Source organism: Miniopterus natalensis, chromosome 7 (genome assembly GCF_054644295.1).
Source record: "Miniopterus natalensis isolate mMinNat1 chromosome 7, mMinNat1.hap1, whole genome shotgun sequence".
In the NCBI taxonomy this organism is placed as follows: Eukaryota; Metazoa; Chordata; class Mammalia; order Chiroptera; family Miniopteridae; genus Miniopterus; species Miniopterus natalensis.
The window spans coordinates 72,591,411-72,615,932 of record NC_142087.1 but is presented as its reverse complement, the minus strand read 5'-3'; the positions used below and the strand labels follow the sequence as shown (position 1 = coordinate 72,615,932).

Below are 24,522 nucleotides of genomic sequence, written 5' to 3'. Positions count from 1 at the left end.
GTTCCCATGATTTGAAATACACATTAGAAAGCCAGAGGGGGCTAGCAGGGATGCCTTCACCCGAAGCTCTTCTCAGGATGAGAGCTTCCCCAGGGCATGGCAGTAGGTGTGTAGACCTTGAGAGCCACTCCAAAGCTCTGACAAGGTGGGAGGTACCAGCCAACAAGGTGGGCCCATAGTAGGCCACTGACCCCAAGGGAGGGCTCTGTGGCAGGCCTGTGATCTCGGAAGCCCACCCCTTGGCATTACACTGTACTCACTACTGAGGTCAGAGAAGGAAAGTGACATTCTGGTTAACTCACTGATTTCCCTCAGATGACACTTGACCAATATTTTTAACTTAATCATATTTCCCTCTTTTAACAGTCAGGATGCGTAAGAGATACAGCTGTAACAGAGGTGGGAAAGGACAGTAGTTACAGCATAGACCCTGGATCTTGCCCAGCTCTGCCTCGGATGGCTGTGTGCCTTGGTTTCCTTATCTCTGAAATGGGGTTTACAGTACCTAACCCATGAAGTAGTTGTAAGCACTTAATAGTACATGTACAGTGCTTAAGAGAATGGCATCTGTATAAAATATTCAACGTTATTTTTAATTCTCCTGTGCCTACTTCTATTAACTCTTCACTTTTCCTTCTCTTCGTTTGTTTTGATTGTTTTGCCTCTACCACCCTCCTTCGCTTTGCTTCCCTCCCATCATTAGCAAACACCAACTTGCCAGAAGGTATTTTTGAGACACTGGGGAGTCCAGGATTCAAGAGATGAGGGCTAAGAGGCTGCGGCTTTAAAAGCACAACCAACAGCCTTCTTATCCTTCAGGGATGGAGACCAAAGAGCAGTAGACTGGGCCCTTACACAAAGGTCCCCTTAAAGGGTGATACGGCCCTTTAATTGTGGTAAACCTGTACCAAGCCAGTGCCCCTAAGTGGCAGCCCTGTATCATGTTTCACTGTGACCAGCTCTTATAAGCCTAGTTACAACCTGGAGTCAGCAGCAGGCTCAAATATCAAATACATAGAGAAGTCTGGTTTTAAAAACCAAGTACCCCGTTATAAAATACGTAGTGATCACTTTGACTGCTTTGTCTTTAAACCTGTTCACCTGTCTCCAGCAGTGGTTCCTCCCAGCCTAATTCTACCCTCCCTCTGACCCCCTAATGGGGACTGACATAGTGTTGCCAAGCTTTTATTTTGCCAAGCAATGAATTCTAAAACAAGTTAATCTGATGAGAACATTTTAACACTAAAAAGATGTCTCAGGATTTAAACATATAAATTTACCTTTATGAGAGATTCTCTACTCTGTCCTTATATTTTCATTTCCCTTCCAGATAGTAAAAATTTAGTTTACCCCCACTCCTCAAGAATAACACTCTCTCCTCCCTTCCTCTTTAGCACCTTTGGTCCTGTTTTCTATCCACTTTGGTGCCTAAGAAGGACTTGGCTTCAGAACAAAGCTGGCTCTGGAAGACCCCAGATCCAACTTAGGGCTCCCAGCCCCATACCCCCCCTTTCATTTATGGAAACAGTACTGATTACAGGCTAGAAGATAAACTTCTGGCCTCAACCTACAAAGGGGGTTGGGGTAATGACCTCTTTTTAGCATCTTATACGAGGTTTTGTTCTTCCCGAATCAGGACAGCACAGGTCCTGGATTTTCAGTGACATAAGAGATAGGTTCACAAATGGTAGGAAGATATACACTGAAGAAAACAAATACACTGCTTTTCTATTTTATCTATAGTACAGTTATGGAAAGTGATTATTTTCCTTATCCCTAATAAGTCCATCTCAATGAATAAACAAATTGTGGCTTACACATTATTCAGCCTTAAAAAGGGAAGGAAATTCTCAAACATTCTACAACTTGGATGAACCTTGAAGACATGCTAAGTGAAATAAACCATGCACAAAAAGACAAGTACTCTATGATTCCACTTATATTAGGTAGCTAGAGTAGTTAAATTCATAGAGACAGAAAGTGTTGAACAAGTAGTTTCAGTTTGGAAAGATGAAAAAGTTCTGGAGATGGGTAGTCGTAATGATTGCACAACTTGTGAATATACTTAATGCCACTAAATTGTACACTTAAAAAATAGTAAAATGGTGCTCTGGCTGGGTGGTTGGAGCGTCATCCTGTACGCCAAAAAGGTTGTGGGTTAAATTCCTGGTCAGGGCATATACCTACATTGCTGGTTCAATCTCTGGTCGGGGCACGTACAGGCAGCAAGCAATCAGTATTTCTCTCTCTCTCTCCCCCTTCCTTCTCTCTCTAAAATCAATAAACATATATTCCAGGTGAGGATTAAAAAAATGTTAAAATGGTAAATTTCATTAGGTATATTTTATAATAAAAATATTTTTAAAAGGCTACCTCATTTGGGAAATTGTTATAGCTCCCTTTTCACTTAGTACAATAAAAAAACATTCTTTTGTGTACCTCCAGAATTGTTTATGAGACATTATGAATCGCTAAAAAAAGAACTAAGCACCGCTTAACAACTACAACAAGAAACTACCTGCTCTGCAGGGCTATTTTCATAGCTAAAAAGAGAATGTTCTGAAATCTGTGGCAATACAAAGCAAAACTACAAGGACTTAATGTATATTAATAATAGAGGCTATTATATATCTCTTCAAAAAAAGTATAAAAACTAGGAAAACAAAATTAACATGTAAAATAGATGTCTCCTGCGAACTTCTTTTAAATTAACAGAAAGCCTGGCCGGGCATGGTTGAGTGTTGACCCAGGATCCAGGAAAAAAAATTGTAAAATAAAAGCTGGGGAATATTGCTCCAAAATGCTCATGTAAAAGCTCTATAATATTTAGTTTTTTAAACAGCTTTATTGAGGTTAATTAACATAAACTGTACATATTTAAAGTGTATAATTTGGTAAGTTTTAACATTTGTGAAACCATCATGTAAACATCAAGATATGTAAACATTTGTGAAACCCTCAAGATAGTGAATGAAGATATCCATCACTCCAAAAGCTCCCTCTTGCCTGCTTTAATTCCTCCCTCCTGCCCTTCTCTAGTCCCCATTCCCCACTCCAAGCAACCACAGATCTACTTTCTGTCACTACAGATTAGTTTGAATTTGCCAGTTTTTATAAATGGAATTTCTTTCGTCTGGCTTCTTTTACTCAGCCTAATTATTTTGAGATTCATTCATTGTTGCCTGCATCAACAGTTCATCCTTTAAAACAACTTTATTTTTTAGAGCAGTTTTAGTTTCACAGCAAAACTGAGCAGAAGGCACAGAGATTTATCACATACCTTTGACCCTGACACACGCACAACCTCCCCCACTATCAATATCCCATACAAGAGTGGTACATTTGGGTTGTTTCCAGTTTTTGCCTATTATAGATAAAACCTGCTATTAGTATTTCCTATTTTGACTTCTGATTTTATTTTTACTATATGCTTTTTTCTGCTTACTTTGGGATTAATTTGCTTTTTCTTTCTAGTTTCTTAATATGGAAGCTGAAGTCATTAACTAAAGACCTTTCTACTATAGGCATTTAGTGCTACAATTTCCCTAAGGATGCTTAGTAGGGACATATATATGTCTTCATTTTCATTGAGTTCAAACTACTTTCTGATTTCCTCTTTGATGTCTTCCTTGACCCATGATTTACTCAGAAGTGTTATTCAGTTCTTACACGCTTTGGGATCTTTTGATTATTGATTTGTAAATTAATTCCTTATGGCAAGAGAATAGACTTTGCATGACTTAAATTCTTTTAAGTTACTGAGATTTGTTTTATGGCCTAGAATATAGCCTATCTGGAAATGTTCTGTGTGGGCTTGAGAAGAGTGTGTATCTTCTGTTTTGGGAAGAACTGTCAATGAAGTTAAGCTGGTAGATGGTGTTGGTCAAGTCCTCACTGATTTTTTGCCTCCTATTTCTATCAGTTATTAAAAATTCTAACTATAATTGTGACTATGTCTATTTCCTTGCAGTTCTATTTTTAATTTATGTATTTTGAAGCTTTATCAATTATGTATATAAATGTTCAGGATCATTGTGTCCTCTTGATTATTTTATCCCTTTATCATTATGAAATGATCTTCATCTCTGGTTATATCTTTGCTCCAAAATCTATTCTGTATGATATTAATATAGCCACCTGAACTACCTTTCGACTAGTGTTAGCATTATACACACACACACGTAAAATTAAATTCTTTTACTTCTAACCTTTTGTGTTATATTTTAAATGCCTTTTTGGGGGAGATATCAGATAGTTGGCTTTTGCTTTTTTACCCAATCTGGCTAATCTCTGCCTTTTAACTTGGCATTTAGGCTGTCTTGCTATTTCTTTTCTATTCTCTCTTTGTTCCCTTTTTCTTTTTTCCTGCGTTTCTTTGAATTAATCAAGCCTTTCTTATGATTCCATTTTAATTTTTTTTTTTTTTTGGCTGCTATTGGCTTTTTATTCTGTTATTTTAGTTGTTGCTTTAATGTTTGCACTGTACATTTTTATCATATTGTACACCCAAGTGAAATTATATCATTTCACATATAAGTATCTTACAACAGTGTACTGCCATTTATTCCCTCAGGCTAAATGCATTTGTTGTGCAAAATTTTATGTTATAAACTTCCCAGAGCATTGTTATTTTTGGATAAACAATCTTCATTTAAAGAAATTAAAGTAGTAATAAAAACAGCTTATGTGTTTTCTTATGCAGTCATTTCCAGTGTTCTTCATTCACTTGTGTAGATTCAGATTCTCACCTGGTATAATTTTTCTTCCACTTGAAGGACATCCTTTAATATTTCTTACAGTGTGGGTCTACGGGTAATGATGAATTCTCTCAGCTTTTGTATGTCTTTGTTTTTCAAAGATATTTTCACCTGGTACAGAATTCTAGGTAAACAGTGTTGTCATCCTGGCCCCCCCGCCCCCGTGCTTTAAAGATGTTGCTCCACGGCCTTTTTTTTTTTTCCTGGCAAGAAACCTGCCATTGCCTGCATCTTTTTTTCCCCTCTGGCTGCTGTTTAACTGGGTTTGAACAATCTGGTTATGACGTGCATTGGCGTTGCTTTCTCTATGTTTTTTTGTGTGGGTAATTCACTGAACTTCTAATTGAGTTATAGTTTTTCATCAAGCTTGAAAAGTTTCTGGCCATTATTTCTTCAACTACTTTCTTTCCCGCTTCTGTAGAGACTTGAATTACCCATATACTAGGCTGTGCAAAGTTGTTCTACAGCCCAGTGCTGCTTCTGAAAAATTCTGATTCTTTTTTTCTCTGTGTTTCATGTTGGATAGTTGAATATTGTCTTCCACAGTATCTAATCTGCCATTAATGTCCTTCAGTGTATCTTTCATATCACACAATATCATATTATTGTTTTCATCTTTAGAAATTTGATTTGGGTAATTTTCCTATCTTTCATGACTCTACTTAACTTTTTGAACATACGAAATACAGTTTTAATAACTATTTTAATGTCCTTCTTTGCTAACTTTGACATCTGTGTCAGTTCTGGATTGGTTTCCATTGATGGATAATTCTCTACATTATAGGTAATATTCTTCTGTCTCTTTGCATGTCTGGTGTTATAGACAGAATTGTGTCCCCCACCACCCCAAATTCATATGCTGAAGCCCTAACCCAGTAGTACTTCGGAATGTGGCTGTATTTGGAGGAGTCTTTAAAAAGGTGAATAAGTTCAAATTTGGTCACTAGAATGGGCCATAATCCAGTAAGACTCTAGACAAAGACATGCACAGAGGGAAGACCATTTAAAGGCACAGAGAGAAGTTGGTCATCTACAAGCCAAAGCGAGCAGCCATAGAAGAAACCAACGCTGACAACACATTCACCTCAGACTTCTAGCTTCCAAAACTGTGAAAAAATTAATTTCTCTTGTTTCAGCCATTCGGTCTGTGGTACTTTGTTGTAGCAGCCTAAGCAAACTAATAAATCTTTAACTGGATGTCAAACATTGTGATTTTTACATTGTTGTATGGATATTTTCATATCCTTGTAGCTTTGTTTCAGGATGTAGTTAAATTACTTGGAAACAGTTTGCTTCTTCTGGGTCTTGTTAGGTGGGCCCAGATTTGATAGGATACAGAGTGGTAATCAGTCTAGTGCCCACTACTGAAGCACGATGTTCCTGAGAGTTCTACCCAATTTCCTGGGAATTACTGTCTTGTTATACAGAGAACTGAAATTATTCTATCTAAACCTTCTTTGAAGTTCTTTCCTCAACCTCAGATAGTTTTCTCACACGCATGTGCTGAATAGTGCTCTACTGAACACCCAAGGTGGCCCCTCTACAAATGTCTCTGTGCCCACCTCCTCCTCTCTGGTCCTCTCTTCTATAAACAATAGGCACAAAGGTCTCCCTTGACTCTCAGTTCCTTATCCACAACCCAGAGAGTGCATCAGACTCCACATCAGTTTCCCCCTTTAGGCCTGCCACGGGGAAACTCTCTCCTGGCAGTAAGCTGGGGGTCATCACAGGGTTCACCTTATTTGTCACTGAGATTACTGTATCTCGCTGTTGGTTCCCAGTGTTAAACTTTTGTTTCATGCGTTTTTAATTGTTGCTATGATTATTTCAGGGTAAATCCAGTCCCTGTTATTCCACCTTGGCTAGAAGTAAACGTTCTATTTCTTTTAAATGTGTCTATATCTGGTTTTCACCAATTCCTCCATTAGTGTAGCCATTAATATTGTTAAGAGAGTTTGGTTTTATTTCATTCTATTAATAGATATATCCCGTAATATATATTTTATGTAATACACATTCTATTGTATCACATATATTCCATTATAGTATTTCATTATATTCTTTTAGAAGGAACAAGAGTAAAGTCAAGATGCATTCCCCAAGACTAAAAGTTGTATTAAATTCTTCTCAAGTTATACGTGGAAACAGTAAGACAACCTTCAAAATTTTATTTGAACAGTCAATATTGGGAGCAATTTCACTCAACAAAATTGAAAACTTTAAGCCCTTAATAAAATACACAAGAGCAGTCCATAAAATGTCTCTGTTGCCTAAGGAAAGAAACAACAAAAAATCATGGGATGTTTTCATAATCAAACAGCTAAGTGTCCTACTGTGAAAAGGCCTTATTCCCCCTGCAGAGACAAACAAGAATGTTTACCACCAAAGACAGCTCATTTTCAGGTGCTTTACACACAACTGCATTACCTACTGTTAAAAAATAAAAATTCAGCAGAGTATATTTTGAAGATCTTAATGGCTTTATTCAGCAATTCATGAACTGGGCAGCATCCAATCTAGCAAACAGAAAGGAACTCGGAGAAGCTGTACAAAATGAGAGATTTTACAGGCAGAAGGAAGCAGGGACAAGGAAGCTGTACTAGGTAGAAAGGCTGGCTGGTAGTTGCAAGGTCACTTTCCTGTAGGGGAAGACGGGTCTGTCAGGCAGATAACCTAACTAGTGCTAGTGATACAAATCTGATAGATTAGGATTCCATTTCTGAGAGAACCTAAACTGTAATTAAGTCTCGGTTTGGTGATGCAGGGCCATTTTGGGCCTGTTTTCTTGTTTTAACACTGCTTTATTTTTCTTCAGAGTACTTTACCACCCCTTGCAATTTTCCTGAAGATTTTCCTGCCAGCTTTTTGCTGTCTCTCTCCCCTTCATGAGAATGTAAGCTCCATAAGGCCAGGACATGTCAGACTCTTGGGCAACACATCCTCCAGCACACAGTAGGCCACAGTATTTATTAGATGGATGAAAGAGCGAGCAAGCAATATCCTTGATATATGCTACAATGTAAACAGTAATTATCCAGGGGAATTCCATTTTCTCAATTATCTTTTGTTTTAAATTTTTATTGAGAAATCTCTTTTGCCTGGCCGGGTGTGGCTCAGCAGTTGAGCATTGACCTAGGATCCAGGCAATCAGGGTTTGATTCCCGGTCAGGGCACATGCCTGGGTTGCAGGCTCGGTCCCCAGTCAGGGGCGTGCAGGAGGCAGCTGATCAATGACTCTCATTATTAATGTTTCTCTCTCCCTCTCCTTTCCTCTCTCTGAAATCAATAAAGATATATTTTAAAACAACAACACACACACAAGAAATCTCTTTTACTTTTGTAATCAGGAAAAAATTAAAGTAAGAGAGAAGCAAAGGGAGACAGAGAGGGTGCCTCAGGGGCTACCTTTCACCAAGGCAACCGCCATCCCCCAGGGAGGCCTCACACCTGGAGATTCCTGCCTTGATTCCTGCAGAATTTCCCTGGAGCTTTCTCTTGAGGCCCTCTGGCTGTAATGGCAGGTACCCAGCTGGTCTACACTGATGTAACAGTTACTTCCTTCTGGAACTCTAAGCCAAATATCAGATATCCTAGAATGGCAGTCTTCTTATTTTCCTTCCTATAGGTTCTGCCATGACATGCCTTGTTGAAGTGTTATGTGTCCCCAAAATATGAGAATTTTTCTTATCTACAGAATCCTTGATATTCTAGGGATGAAGTGGGAGTATAAAACATGAGATACTCTGAAGAAAATCAGCATGCAAAAAAGAGCAACAAAGGATCAATGTGAGGTCAGACTAACCATCTCCAGCCATCCCTGAATTTCGCCTCTACTATAGACATAATTAAAACATTTGAGCATTAAGAGCTGACAGCTGCCATATATAAAAATGGATAAACAACAGATTCCCTGGGGATAGGCACCATCTTCTTCCTCTGAATTTTAAAAAATTCATTAATTTGAGAGAGACACACAGAGAGAGAGAAAGAGAGAGAGAGAAAGAGAGAAAAAGAGAGAAAAAGAGAGAGAGAGAGAGAGAGAGAGAGAGAGAGAGAGAGAGAGAGAGAGATCGACCTGTTGTTCCACCTATCCATGAACTCACTGGTTGATTCTTGTGTGTGCCCTGACCAGAGTTCAAACCTTAGTGTACTGGGATGACGCGCTAACCAACTGAGCGGCCCAGCCAGGGCCAAGGTACTGTCTTTTTTCTTTACATCCTAGTGCCAAGGATGGCCTCTGTTGGCACGGTAACTGCTTGCTGAACACCTGGCAATGACATGGCCACTTTCAGGTAAAAATAACATGATATTCCAGGACCAGGATGGCACAAATCAGGATGAGAAGTGTTGGGAGTCTCTGTTGTACACATTATTAGGAGAAGAAAACAGATGAAGATTAAAAGCCATATATTTCTTTTAAGGCCTTGAACTACGGCATCAAAATGACCTGCTTTGACTTTATACATTCTCCCCTTCCCATATGAATAATTCGGTTAATATATCTAAGTCTTACGTGGAGATCCCACAAGTCTGCTAAGAACTGAAAACGATTTGAACTTTTTCTTTACCTTAAAGCTCAGGGCAACCTCTTTCAAGCTTCAAGAATAGTTTACCCTAAATTCTAGCATTCCTGAGATGTGCTTGTATTCCTTCACTGACACCCTTCTCTGTCTTCATCTTTGCAAAATGGAAAGCATTCATCTTCTGAAACTCCTCACACTGATAGCCACCTAACCGCTCCTCTTTTTACCTTCTCAGGACACTTCCATACCTGGTAAACAGATCACACCGGGTAACAACAAGTGAAGTCCACAAGTACCATCTCAAGACAAGTTCTATTTAGAAACTTAGAATTTGTATATTAGCAAAATCTGAGGTAAGAATCTACCTAGGTCCCACATAATCACTCTCTTGACCTCAGTTCATGTTGATCTTTTTCCCACCCTCACCCCAAATACAGCTCTAAATCCCTTCCATGCTGGGACTATGCAGGGACCTCGTAGAGCTGCTGTCTTCCTGCTCAGGTGCCCCAGACCGGGGCAGTACTGTGCAAAACATGCATGGCTTCTCGGATACTCTGCAAGTCATGGATGAAATGACTTCCTATGGGAAACATTTTTGTCATCCATTTTTGAAACATTACATGTCAGAAAGAAGAGTCTTTACTAAGCAGCTTGATTGTTCACGTTAATGAGAATTTAGCAAATGTGGTAGGAAATGTATGATCAGGTCCAGAACAGAGAACTAAGACTGAGCCCACACAGAGAACTGAAAGGGAAAGAACTTTTCTCCTTTCAGCAGGTGACCTTGCTCTTATTTCACAGAGAAAACAGAAGTAACCAGGAGAGAACTTCCGATGCTTCCCAAACAAATCCCTGAACCTTCCACAGCATCTCTGGCCTGCCTTCCTGTCTGGGGACCCTTCACTTGGCCTTGGTACTCTGGGTCGCAGAGATACCACACCCACAGAGCCTGCAGAGCCAGTTTTTCCCCTACTGGACTGTCCCCATGAGAATACCAAGGCCTCTAGCAACACTGGTCAGAAACTTCCCCCCACTCCAGCTACTTGCTTACTTCTGTTCCCTTTTATGGCAAAACTCCTTGAAAAAGCTACACTTCTCTCTGCCTCTCCCTTGAGCTACTATATCAGGCTCTTACTGCCACCACTCTAATTAGCCACACTTGACTCCATGTCATCAAATCCAATGGCAGATCTTGCTTTCCTCTGCAACAGGCTTTCTTCAAGTGGCTGCCTCGACCCCTTCCTCCTAGCTCTCCTTCCGACTCCCCCCTTCAGGTCTCCTTAGCTCGAGTCTCCTGTCTCAGCCGCTAACCATGCAGGGCCCAGGGCTCAGCCTATGACCCCCGTCAGACTCTGAACACCATCTATAGGCTAACGGTCAGATGTTGCTCTAACTCTCCCTTAATTCCAACTCCTTCTATCTACTCCACTTGAACATTTAATAAGCACTTCACTATGCCCAAACAAAACTCATTATGCGCAAAGCACCTGCTCTTCCCACAATCACCCCATCTCAGCACACGGTAGTGCCATTCTTCCTGTTGCTCAGAAGAGAGCTGGTGAATCCTGACACTCCCTGCTCTTTCATACTAATTGATCAGCAAATCCTGTTGACATCTACTTCAAAGCAGATCCAGAATGCAACACTTCTCACTTCTACAGCTACCCCAGGCCTAAACCCCCATCATCTGTTGCCTGGATGACTCCTAACTGGTCCCCCTGCTCCCTCTGTCCCTCCAGTCTGTCCTCGTCAGAGCGGTCAGAGTGACATGGTAATGATATTCCTCTGTACTAAAGCAGCCAGTGGATTCCATTCAAATGTCTCCTTGTCAGAAAGGCTTTCTACTGCTCAAACCATGCACATACAGCAGCTGCTCCTTACTGGCTTTACTTTTCTCCTCCAGACCCTGAGCACCTGACACAGCATGTAATTATTTGTCACCTGTCTTCCCTACCAGAATATAAAGTCCATAAGACATGACCTGCATCCACTGGTGCAGTCTCAGCACTTAGAACTGTGCATAATAGGTACTCAAACTCAGATAAATGAACAGGTGAAAGAAAGTGTTGAATAATGAAACAGTATTGTTTAAAATTGTTCTAATACCAACAAATATGTTAATTAATCATGAAAACAACTACAGTATAAGCATGAAAACTGGCTAAGACATACTATACCAGTTTTGGGGCAAAAAAAGGTGGGGAGGGGTAAATGCTGCTTCTTCTTTTTTAATCCTCACCTGAGGATTTTTTTCCATTGCTTTTTGAGAGAGAGAGAGAGAGAGAGAGAGAGAGAGAGAGAGAGCGCGTGATGTGAGAGAGACACATCAATTGGTTGCCTCCCACACGCATCCCGACCAGGGCCGGGGATTGAGCCTACAACCGAGGTACGTGCCCTTGGCCAGAATTGAACCTGGGACTCTTCGGTCTGAAGGCTGGTGCTCTAACCACTGAGCCAAACCAGCTAGGGAGGTAAATGCTTCTTGACCCAAGTTAACAGAGCTTTCTCAATACTTCCAATTAATAATATTAGTAATAATCACGGAGTGACCATAGTAGAAGATGACACTGAAGGAGTGCCTCACCGTGTGCCGGCTCTTTGATACATCTCAGCCTTACCCCAATCCTACAGGGAAGATATTTTTATCCCCACATGACAGAGGAAGTAACACACTCAGAAAGTTAAGCAACTCACTCCTAGACACAGAATCTGAAAACACTCATGTGGGGCTCAGTTATATCTATGCAAGCTTTCCTCTACAACAGCGAATGATACCACAATGGGCACCAACCCTAAATAATGAGTCTCTCTGCTAACTGGACATCATAGTCAAGGCTTCCTAGCTATTGTTCTTCCCTATGCTGGCATCCCCTATCCTCAATGCCAGTCCAGATTTCTGTTCAGGATGAGACAAATGACTTACCTACTCTCCATGCTGAAAGAATTCCCTGGCAAAGCATAAACCCACACTGACACCCAAGTTCTGTAGGCACCATCTCTGGGTGAAGAGCGTTTACGTAAACTGTCAGTTTTCAAGATCCTATTACAGAAAATTTTCTTTTTACTGACTTCATCTCGGAAAGAAAAGGGCTCTGATGGGGGAAGGAGGACCAGAAGTCTGGAACAGCATCCCATTTTTGTCACTGTCAGCATAACCCTGAGAAGCTGGGCCATCTTCTATACCTCTTTCTAAGGCTATCTCCATGATAGTATCTTCAGGAGCTTTTAATCTACCCCAATATATTTCCCACATTTGAGCAGTGTCTGCCCAAAGTTACTGCAGAAGACAGACACTCCCTTGAGAGGGGAAGAATACACAATGGCTGAAAAGAATTGGGAAGTAAGCACACATACAGGACACAGAGTCCTACAGAAGACGGAAATGCAAACAAAGAGCCAAGTCCAAGAGGCCTGCAATCTCATTTTGATAAGATCAACAACTGGGAAGAGATGGACCCAACAAGAGGCCCCTGCTGAGGCTCCATAACAAAGCTTACCCTTGCTTGTCACAGTCCAGGCACAAACTATATTCTGGGGGAGTAAGAGGACAGGAGGATGGGAAAAAGCAGATCTTAACTACAAAAGCTAGCTCAGAACATACTCTCAACTTCTCGTTGGATAAAGAAAGGAAAAAGAGAGGCTTAGAAGGTGAGCTTAATATTAACCCTCAGGAAGGTTAATGTTGAAGAAAACAGATGTTAACCTCAGTCACCCACCTTTCTGGGTTACAGTGAAGCCATTAGCAGCCCTAGATGAAGTCCCTTCCTTTGGATCAAGGAGGAAGCAAGGTGATATCTCAGTTCTTCTGTGTTTACATGCGAGGGTCATTGCTATGTTGATGAAAAGGGGCCACATATGAAAACTGACAAGCTCAGGGAAGGAATGCATAGCAGCTTTGCAAACTCAGAGACCTAAAATAACCACCAAGGATGGTCTGAAATTAAAATTTTTTTAACTAAAAGCAGTTTATGGTGCACAGTCACATCCTAGGCTAGAATCTTCTCAAAGGTCAATCTTTACCTTAACTAATCCTGTCTTACTGTCTTTTTTCATCTATGGTAACATTCCTTGGAATGTGAGGGTAGCTTCCCTTTTTCCAAACCCCTCAGGGCACAACTAATGCACCAAGATGGAAACCACAAATCCTCAATTGTTTTATCATGCTAACTGCTGACTGTTAACTATCCTGGACCCACTTATATAAAAGATGTGTGTCTATCATTTTACCTTTCATCCAATCCCAGAGGTTACCCACCTGGATTTGCTTACTCTAACCTCCCTAACCTATCACCAGTGGATTTCATGAAATCCACTTAGTCATCTCCTTTGATTGTAATGTATAAAATAAGGTGTAATGTATAAAACAGCCATTCTCTGGAGCATTATCTTAATCCGTTGAGATTTTTTTATTTATTTTTTAAACAAGAAGTTTATTTAAACAAGATGCTTGACTTGAAGGGAAAACTATCTAGGATTCATTTTTTTAGAGTAATTTAACCCTCCTTAAAGACAGATTGCCCTACATGTAACCGCTACATACAAAAAAGTTATAAAATTGTTCTTGGTTTTACAATGATAAATGAAAAACATTAAAATTCTCCAATCAAACAAGGTATGCAAGGATTTTTATGTTGTTCTTTTTTTGTTAAACAGTGAGAGCAAAATAACTTACTGCAATATAAAGGTAAGAGCTGAATGAGCATGCTACTAATGGAGAATGGGGGTATTTTCACAGAACCAGTATTTTCCCCCATCCCATCTCCATTTGATGTCAATCAAAACATACCATTGGCCATTTAGTTAAAAAAAAAAAAAGCAAATGCTTGTGCACATACATCAGTTACTTTATGTACAATAAAGGAATGGGGAAGGGGAAAATGAACGAATAGAGAAAACTATACTGCAGTCGTCAGGATGTGGTGCAATCAGTTGTGGGTTTCTAACTCTGAGGAACAGAGTTCTGGAGTAAAGCGGCAGGTTCCCCTTCACTAGACATCTGTCTGCTGCTGGAATACACCAATTGTGTCTTCCTCCTCCATTTCCAACTGTGCAGGCTTGTGTTTCATTGATTGGCTGCCCGTCAAATCGGAATCTGACCTGCCTCACTGACAAACCCTGTCGTTCACAGTAGGCTTTCAGTAGTTTACTAAGTGCTGTATGCCTCTTAATCTTAAACTGCACCACAGAACCATCCTGCCTGCCACCTTCAAATTACTATGATCGTTGTTCTCAGTCTTGACTCCTTCCTTGGGCTTTTCGTCAGCCATGGCAAGTGCTGGAGTCTCCTCAGCTGCCGCTTCACAAAAGAGGCAACAGGTCGGCACCAAAGGAGCACACAAGCAGCACCGGGAGTGGCAGAAGAAGGCGGTAGCTGTGTAGGAGGGAGGCGTGCGCACGTTGTCCGCTATTTTACTTCCAGGCAATTGTCAACAGTTTGGCTCAAATAAACTCACAGAAATTCTTCACAGGTTGGAATGTGTCCTAGTTGACAGCTATGAACCCTCCCATGCAGCCCAACTACCACAGCCATCCAGCAGATCTGGCCTGGGGGCTGGAAATTGAACGTTAAAGACTAGCTGACTGAAACACACACATTCCGAACAATTTCAACCACTTATGCCTTTAATGCTTATTCCCAAGAACTCCAGGGCTACTGAAAAGAACATGAAAGGTCCACAAAATCTCTAGTCTGCCAAGCCCTTCCTCATAGCAGACACTGTGCAAGCAAACTAATATCTAGCTTCTCCACTCGTGGAGTGCAGGGTTGTCGTATGAGTTAAACATTTACCTTTAAAAATAACCTTTAAATCCAGAAATTAAAAAATAAAACACAGCTGGGTTTATTTTGGCCTCGAAAGTCGTTGGTTTTCATCTTAATCAGTAACCAATGTTTAAAAACTTAGAAATCACCCTGGCTGGCAAGGCTCAGTGGTTAGAGCATCAGCCTAGGCACCAGAGGGTTGCGAATTCGATCCCCACCCCAGTTGGGGGCGTGCAGGAGGTAACCAATTGATGTGTCTCTCCTACATGGATGTTCCTCTCTCTCTCACCTTCTACTCTCTCAAAAAATCAATGGAAAAAATATCCTCACTCCTTGGGTGAGGATTAAAAAATAAATAAAAATAAAAACTCAGAGTTCACTCACACACACACACACACAGTTAGTCTTCTGGAGAGACTGGAAGATCTGGCCACCCTGAGCCCATATTCCTGCCAGGCAATAGGAAAGAAGGCAGTAGATGCTGTCTTCTTCAGACAGAACATGTTCTCACCACTTCTCTGCAGCCCTCAGCATCATCCCGGCCTCCCAGAATTAACAAACTTACTTTGGGGAAATTTTTTTCTCTTTGGGGAAATCCACGTCAGTGTGATACCGTTGTAATAATCTGGTTATTATTTAAGAGGAAAGGAGTAAAGGGAAGACTAGATAATATAGGCATGCCATTTATACAGCTTTGTTAGAAAGCTGTAAGTTAACAATCTCCAAGTCTGTTCCCTGCTGATCGATGGGTGAAGGGGCTGGACAAAGGCAGTTTGGACGCATGCCCAGTCAGGTCTAAGTGATGTGGGAAGGTGGTTGTCTATCACACCTGGGAACAGGTAATTGTCTAGAATAGGCTTGGCCACTGCAAGGGTGGAAACCTGAATATTTAAAACTTCTAAACAAAGGAAGTTCCCTTTCTTTGCTCTTGCAGGCCAGACTCCTGGCTCTCTTGTTGCAGGGGCTGCACTCCCTCATGCCCCTGTGGCTCGCAGCCGTACGGGACCCACACAATGGACTAATGGACTTTAATTAGTCTAATACTGTACTAGACCCCAGCTGCAACATGGAATGGACACTCTGGACACTGGCCCTCCTTTCAGCTTTACTGGAATCCCAGCTACACCTCTTTCAGGACTGGTTTAAGGGACATGGGACTTTACAACCCAAGGAATGTAACTCCACGCAAATAAAGCCTTTTACCACATCTTGTTCTCCCATGGGGGCTTCTGAAAATGCTTATTTCAGAGGTACCCCAAGAACTTCATGCCCACTCGTGTCTGGGAAATCTGGTCCACTGCTTTCTCTGGTAACAAGTGCATATGTATGTATTAGATATATTACCTGTATGGACGAAAATGTGCCACATGCTAACCTGACAAGCTCAGGGAAGGCCTGTGTGGTGGCCTTGTAAACACAGAGATCTAAAGTAACCACAAAGGATGGTCTGAAATTAAAACTGAAAGCAACTTATGACAGGTAGTTGCATCCTAGGCTAGAATCTTCCCTCACAAAAGTCAATCTTTATCTTAAATAAGCCAGTCTACAGCCTTTTGCATCTACAATAACATTCCCTTGGAATGTCAGGGTAACACCTCTTTTTTCCAGACCCCCTCAGAGCACAACTAATGCACCAAGGCAAAGACCACAGATCCTCTCATTGTTACTGTTATCATGATAACTGTTCACTGTTAACTATCCTGTACCCACCCCTGTAAAAGTTGTGCTTGTCTACCATTTTACTTTTCATCCAATCCAAGATTTCCCCGCTTTGCTTTCTTCCACCTCCCTAATCTATTACCAATGGACTTTAAGTAACCCACTTGCATCTTCTCCCTTGATTGTAATGTATAAAGGAAGGTACAAAACTGCCATTTTCTGGAGCACTATCTCAATCCTTTGAGATTTAGCGTCCTGGCAAGTGTCGCAATTGTCAACAGTTTGGCTCAAATAAACTCACAAAAATTCTTTTTGAATGTTTCCTACATTGACACCTAGTCTAAATCAAGGGGGAAAGAAAGGTGGGGGGGGGGGGAATCTGGACATAACTAATGATTTTCTCTGAACATATAAATCACCAAAACGAACCCAGAAAAGAAACTGTAATAATTATTAATGTGCCTATATTCTAAAAAATACCAGGCTTAGGTAGTTTTATAGGGAAATTCTACCAAAATTTAAAGAAACAAATAGTTTTTAAAGTATTTAAACTAAAGGAGAGAAAAAGAAAGCTTTTAATAAAGCTATATAAAATACTAAAATAACTTGATAAAGATGGCATTAAAAATATAATTACAGTCCTGCCAGGAGTGGCTCAGCGGTTGAACATCAATCTAGGATCCACGAGATCGAGGTTCGATTACTGGTAGGGACACATACCTGGGTTGCGGGCTCAATCCCCAGTTGAGGGCATGCAGGAGGCAGCCAAACAACGACGACTCTCTCATCATTGATGTTTCTCTCTCTCTCCCTCTCCCTTCCTCTCTGAAATCAATAAAAATATATTTAATTAAAAAAAGGAAAAAATAAAATAAAACTACAGACCAGTCTCAAAAATAACAAACTACCAAGTAAAAGAAATAGAATGTAACTGACTACACAATAACAGAGTTATCACTGATGATTCAGTAATATAAAATCTATTACTGTAACTGAAATGAAGGGAGAAAATCTATATGATTTTTTCATAGATGCTAAAACAGCATTTGATAAAATTCAACAACCATTTTTGATTCAAAAACAGCGGCAACACATCCCTTAGCAAAATAACTAGTGTGGCAAAAACACTAAAAGCATTGTCATTAAAGTCAGGAACAAGACAGGAGTACCCAGTATCATCCTTATTATTTAACCTTGTTCTGGAAATACAAATTCAATAAAAAAAAAGAAACAAGAGCCCGGCCGGGCGTGGCTCAGCAGTTGAGCATCGACCTAGGATCCAGGTGATCGAGGTTCGATTCCCGGTCAGGGCACATGCTCGGGTTGCGGGCTGCAGCCGATCAATGACTCTCTCATCATTGATGTTTCTATCTCTCTCCCTCCCTCTCCCTGAAATCAATAAAGATATATTAAAAAAGAAAAAGAAACAAGAGACATATAAATTAGAAAAGAAGGGGCAAAATTCTTATTGTTTGCAGCTGACAAGATAATATACCTGGAAAATCCAAGAGAACTGCAAAAATTACTAGAAATTAAGATTATGTAACCTGCTAATTATAAAATTATTAAATGACAACTAATAAGAATATGTAATATAAGAAAGGATCCTATTTTAAATAACAAAAAAGATAAAACAACTAGGAATAAACTTAAGAAATGTACAGGGTTTTAAAACAAGCCAACCTAAAGAAGACTTTCCTCAGACAATTGGGAAGATGTATGTAGACTGAATATTAGATAATATTAAATTACAGATAATAAATTGTTAATTTTGATAAATATGATAGCATTGGTGTTATTTATATCTCAAAAAGTCCTTATTTGTTCAAGACATACTATGAAATATTTACAGATGAAATCACTTATTTTAAAATAGTCTAGTCTCCTGCAAAAAATGGAGAGGAGGAGGGATAAATGATTCAAGATAGACGAATATGGAAAACTGTTGAAATGAAGTGATGGATACATGGAGGTTCATTACATTGTCTTCCTTACTTTTGTATATTTGAACATGTACACAATAGAGAGTTAAAAGAAATGTAAAGGACCAAAACAAAGAAGGGTCTTGAAAGATATAAATAATCCCAAAGGTACATAATAGTTTATAAAAGCACACAAAACTTGCCACCTCACAATTAAGAAATGCAAATTAAAGCTACAAATCAGATGCCATTTTCATCAAATAGAAAAGATAAAAATATCTGGTACTATCAATTTTCAGGGAGGCAGCTGACACTGCTGGAGGGAGCTACAAATCACAACTTCTTTGGAGGGCACTTTGGCATTACCTTTCAAAGTTAACATACAACCTTGGCCAAGCACTTCCACTTCTAGGAATTTATCTTAGTCATTCATTCAACAAGTATTTTCTCCTATCTGCTATGTGCAAGGCACTGGAGATTAGAGATGGAGAAAACAAAGTCCCTGCTCTCATTCTTGTAAGGGAGGAGACAATCCACAAAGCAAGTCAAGTATGCAGGCAATTACAAGGTTAGGTAAGGGATAAATGCAATGAAAAATAAACAGAAAAAGGGGATTAAGGTGGAATGAAAGCTATTTTGGATGTACTGGTCTGAGAAGGCCTCTCTGAGGAGGTGAAAGTTGAGCAGAGACCCAGACAGAAGAGAAAACGAAGCAGGACAATGTCCAGGAGAGTTACAGGCAACAGGGAAGGAAGCCATGGTATAACACACAAATTTGGCTTTTCTGACCTCTGTTTTCTTTTTATCTCCCTAACAGCCTTTTGTTCAATCAAGGACATGAGCACCACTTGAATGTCTCTTTGTCCCCCATACAAATCCTTTTAATACAGTACATCTTTCAAGGAAGGTGTCAGGCTAGCATTGTTTCTCTAAACATTACTGTGCATCATGATTTGATTTCTTTTTATATATATGATTTCAGAGATAGGAAGGGAAAGGGAGAGAGGTAAAACATCAATGATGAGAGAGTCGTCGTTGATGGTCTGCCTCCTGCACAACCCCAACTGGGGATAGAGCCCACAACCCACAACCCGGGCATGTGCCCTGACTGGGACTGGAGCCTTGATCTCCTGGATCCTAGGTCAATGCTCAACCGCTGAGCCACGCCTGGCTGGGAGATCTGATTTCTTTAAAGGAAGAATTTCCCAACCTAGATAAGTGTTATGACAAGCCTGATAACAAAAGTGCACTAAAGGTAATCTTGAATTTTTATTGCAGATAAACCTTTCCACAGAAAGAACACACTGGTTTCACTAAAGATATTGACCAGTTGCTAATTTTAGACAAAAACAAAAATGTCCTTTCCTTCTGGGAGGATTGTGGGAAGCACTTACTTAGAGTCTATAGTTTAATTTCATGATCTTTTAAAAAGTGAAGCTGAATTTTGAAGGAGTTATTTGGAGAAATGTTTCTATTTTCCAAATATTCATATTTTAAATGTAATGATCTTTTAGGCAATTGATGTTTTTAGGGGCTATTTGAATAAGTATTTTACAATGAAGTGGCCAGTGTCAATTACAGGCATTCCAGGTCACCCTGAAGGAAATGACTGATACAGCACCTGAGAACATACTTCTTCCAACACCATGAAACGTCAGGACTTCAAAACTGCCATGAATGATATGTCCTACAAACAGCCAAATAATTAAGAAACCAGCTTATGAGAGAGAAATTTGGTCGTGTTAAATATACAATCTCAATTTTAAAATCAGTTTTACATAAACGTACTCATCTACGGTCTACGCAAAGAGAAAACAAAACTACACGATTTCCCGATATTACGGAGATTCCGAAGGAGACGCTCAAGTGGGTAAATTTCAAAAACCTGGAGCCAACTGCGGAGCGAACGATAGGTTTCCCTCCAACAGCTGAGAATGCGGTGCATCCTTCCTTTCCATTAGACACAGCTGCCCATTTAACTTTTCCCTACAGGTCTGGAAGTTCTGAGCAAAGAATACCACTTCTGACTAGTTACCCTAGTAGAATTCCCTAAGTGAGAAACGGGGTACCCGCCAGCTCTAGTTCTCGCCAGCCTAGTGAGAGGGGCGCTGGGTTGAGCCCAGGGCGCAGGCGGCGATCAGCGTCGAGCCGAAGCTCTCGGGCTCCGGCGCCCACCCTTCCGCGCCCCTCCTCCGCAAGAAACACCCCCTCCCGCATCCGCATCCTCTCCCACGCGGAGTCGTGATTTCCCTGCCGCTCCATCTCCCGGGGAGATGCTAGTCCAGCTTATTGAAGGAGTCCCTACCGGCTCACCTGGGAAAAGGTAGGGGTGCGGGTCTGGATTTGGAGTTCTGGGTGGGGGCCAGAAGACGACGTCGGGGGAGTGAAGGGCAGGCAGGGGCGCTCCTGCAGGTAGGGACCTGGGGAAGGGATGCGGGGGTTCGGGACAGGAGAGAGGAGGGCGTCGGGAGGTCGGAAGAGGCCTCCGGAAGGATGGGGGGCAGGTGTGGGACGCTCCCGCGGGCGGATAACTTACGGAGGTGGGAGGTTTGGGGGCCTCACCTCACCTGCCTAGCGCTCGCTTCATGCCCGCGTCGGCGGCGCAGCGCGGCTCAGCCGACCCCTTGCCCGCCAAGCGCAAGTTGCGCTTCAGGCGGCAGTCGGCGTCCAGCACCGCGGCGGTCAAGCCGGAGGAAGACGAGCCCAAGGCGACGCAGCGCTCATGCTCCAAGGCGACTGGCTCGGTCCGCTTCCTCATCCCGCGGACGGCCGGCCACCGAAAGCGCCCGCTGGCCTTGTCCGCGCCGCCCTCGCAGCAGTCGCCGCCGCTCACAGTAGACGCCGCCGCCGGGAGCCCGCCGCCTCTCACATTCCAGCCCCAGGCCGTGGCTGCCGGCTACAGACCCGCGCGAGCCAATCAGCGCCCGGTTCCCGCCGGCCCCGCCCCGGCCCCCCTCCTCCCGGGCTCTGCGGGCAGCGCACCCAGAGGCCTCAGCGCCGGCCGGAAGCCATCTTGGAGAAGGGCGGATGTAACAGCGCGGTGCATCAGCGCCCGGGCGCGGGTTGGAGGCTGACTCGCCGCGCTGGGGTCTGGGCTGGATCCCATGCGTGGGGACATCCTTTGCTTGAGTACTCGGCGTCGTCCCGCAGGTCCGTGGCCTGAACCCGAGAGGACGCGGGCCTGAAAGCAGGCACCCACCCAGTCGTAGCCGCAGCGGCAAGTTAGCTCCCCCCGCTCCCACTCCAGGCTTCCTGATTTTCCCCTGAGGCTGGAAACCCAATCTGGATCGTTCCCTGGAAATGTCCTTGTAAAGGTTTATAAGAAAAAGAAAAAGGTATCGCAGTTCTTCTCTAATGATTTATAGTTATTCTCCCACCAGGACTTTACTTTAAAGAGAATGCTTTCAGGTAGTTTTTTATAATTTGAAACAAATGTATAGATATTTAATTTTTGCTTTTGGGCTGAAACAGTTTACTTGTTAGAACCTGCCATTAGATTTTATATTTGTATAAGGCCATTCGAACTAGCTGATGGGGGGAAATCTTATTTCAAAGATAAATTCCCACTTGTGAAACACAAATTAAGTACTAATTCAACCCATCCTAGAAAGAGAAAAGAGGAGCAGTGTCACAAATTTAGTTTTATAGTTCTTGCTTTCTTTAACATGGTATTATTATTTTACAAATGATCTACAACCAAGGGATTTGCTTACTTCAAAGTAACTTTTGGAATTTCAGCATTTGTGTCAGTGAAAACTGTTGGCAATTGATAATTCAAGATCAAGTAGTAAAAAAAAAATCAATTAGAAATGCCTTAAGAAATTCAGTAGCTCCTATTAGCTTTGTAGTGATGTTTAGAAATTGCAAAACAATTTCAATGGCCGTATTACCAAATACCACAACCAACATTCATATCTGTCCAAACATACTTTTGGAACTTAAATGGTGAAGTCTTTAAAGTGATGTTTCAACACATACTGGAGATTGGGAATCCGGCAACTAAACTGTAAATCATTTCTTTTACTTTAATACTCATTGAACCCTTTTTAATGATAAAAACAAAACTAGGAAGGTAGGTTTGGAGAGAAGAGAGTAAGGGGGATTGTGTCCTTGCTGGTCCTAGGCCTTGCTCATACAGTCCTCAACTCTTGGTCCACACTCACTTTCTGAGCTGTCTTATCCAGGCTTTAAATACCAACCCACATTGGTGACACCTACATTTGTATTTCTTGTCTGTAACCTACAGGCACCTAAAATTATGTTCAAAGCTGAGATCCCAACCCTTCTCCCACCCCCAGCTCCGTCCACAAGCTTCCCCACCTCAGGTGGGGATGGCAAGGCCCTCATTGCAGTTCCTCAGGTTAAACCTTGGGGTCATCCTTGACAACTCTCTTCTTTTGCCAAAGCAGGTCTATCACCAAACCTTGTCAGATCTCCCTTCAAAATCTGTCTGGGATCCACCCACTTCTCACCACCTGGACCAAGCTGCCATCATCTCTCACTTGGATTATTTTAATAGCCTAAGTGGTCTGCCTCCACCTTTGCCCCACTTCTGTCTATTTAACTCAGCTGCCACAAACGTCTTTTTAAAAACCTAGGTCCAGTCCTGTCACTTATTCGCTCAAAACACTTAAATGGCTCCCTATCTCACTGAAAATAAAACCAAACACTTATGAAAGGGCCTCTAGCCCTGGATCTGGTCTCAGCCACCAGTGTCTCTGTTGCTCACTCTGTTCCAGTATCACTGCTTCCCTGCTGATACAGAAGCCCCAAGGAGGGGTGTGAGTGGCATGTGTGCCAGCCACAACCCAACTCTCCTCAGGGCCTTTGCACTGCATTCTTGCTGCCTGGAATTTTCTGCCCTCCCAATGGCTTACTACCTCCCCACTTCAGGTCTGTACCTTCTCTGAACACTAACTCAGAACCTTCAAGCCCTCTCACCATCACTGTTTGCCTTCCTTGGCTTATTTTTAAGCTTTTTCTTTTTTTAAAAAGCTTTTCACTAACATGTTTATCAACGTATTTGTATTTGTGTATTGCTGTTTTCCCACACTAGAACGTAGGCTGAAAGCAAAGACTTTGTTCATTGCTTTATCTTCGGTGTCTAGAACAATGTCTAGTACATAGTAGATACTTCATAAATATTTGATGGAGTAAAGAATCATCACAGCCCCTCAGAAGTGGATAATATTGTTCCCACCGTATGTACAGGTAAGGAAGCGTGAATCTCAGGCCTGAGGTTCAAAATTAAAAAGGTTTATGGCAAAGGAAAGCTGTGGATACTATTGATCTTTGGATCACAATCCTGTAGCATGGTCCACTATAGAACTGTGTATTTACTAAAAACAGTCAAATTATCCCTTACTGTAGAGCTGAAAAGGAAATGGCGTTCAGTGTAAGGAGGCTCACTTTTCAGATCACACATCCACTGTACATTTATTTGCAAAAGAGGAACGTAGTTTCTCAGGATAGCTACAATGAATTTAAGTAATATTGCTCTTTAAAAAATATTGCTTTAAAAAAAAATAGCCAGGCCCGGCCGGGCGTGGCTCAGCGGTTGAGCGTCGAACTGGGATCCAGGTGATCGGGATTCGATTCCCGATCAGGGCACATGCCCCGGGTTGCGGGCTCGATCAGTGACTCTCATCATTGATGTTTCTATCTCTCTTTCTCCCTCTCCTTTCCTCTCTCTGAAATCAATAAAGATATATTTAAAATAATAATAATAATAGAACTGGGTGAAATGAAAAGGGTTAACAAGAAAAAAAAAAAGCCAAAAAAAGAATTTTTTATAGCAGTAATTCTTACCTTTGATTCTATGTGGTTATGAAAATTCCCATAATCGTGTAAACAAGAACATCACTACGTGAATTGATGTTAATCTATGGTATGTTTCCCTC

The 24,522-nt window shown here is 41.5% G+C and overlaps 1 protein-coding gene and 1 pseudogene across 2 annotated transcripts in view; both read right to left on the bottom strand.

Moving 5' to 3' along the window:
- The window catches only part of ABHD12 (abhydrolase domain containing 12, lysophospholipase), a 61,330-nt gene extending 39,870 nt beyond the window's left edge, over positions 1-21,460 (bottom strand). Inside the window, exon 1 of one of the 2 annotated variants that reach the window (XM_087819148.1) lies at positions 21,190-21,460. In XM_087819148.1, coding sequence (XP_087675274.1) covers positions 21,190-21,380 — 191 coding nt within the window. In that variant the 5' untranslated portion in view covers positions 21,381-21,460. Of the gene's footprint in view, positions 1-21,184 lie in introns of both variants that reach the window. The other variant, XM_087819149.1, reaches the window with a different exon arrangement.
- On the bottom strand, positions 13,567-14,870 carry LOC107541888 (small ubiquitin-related modifier 2 pseudogene; annotated as a pseudogene).
- Positions 21,461-24,522: the final 3,062 nt, after the last annotated feature.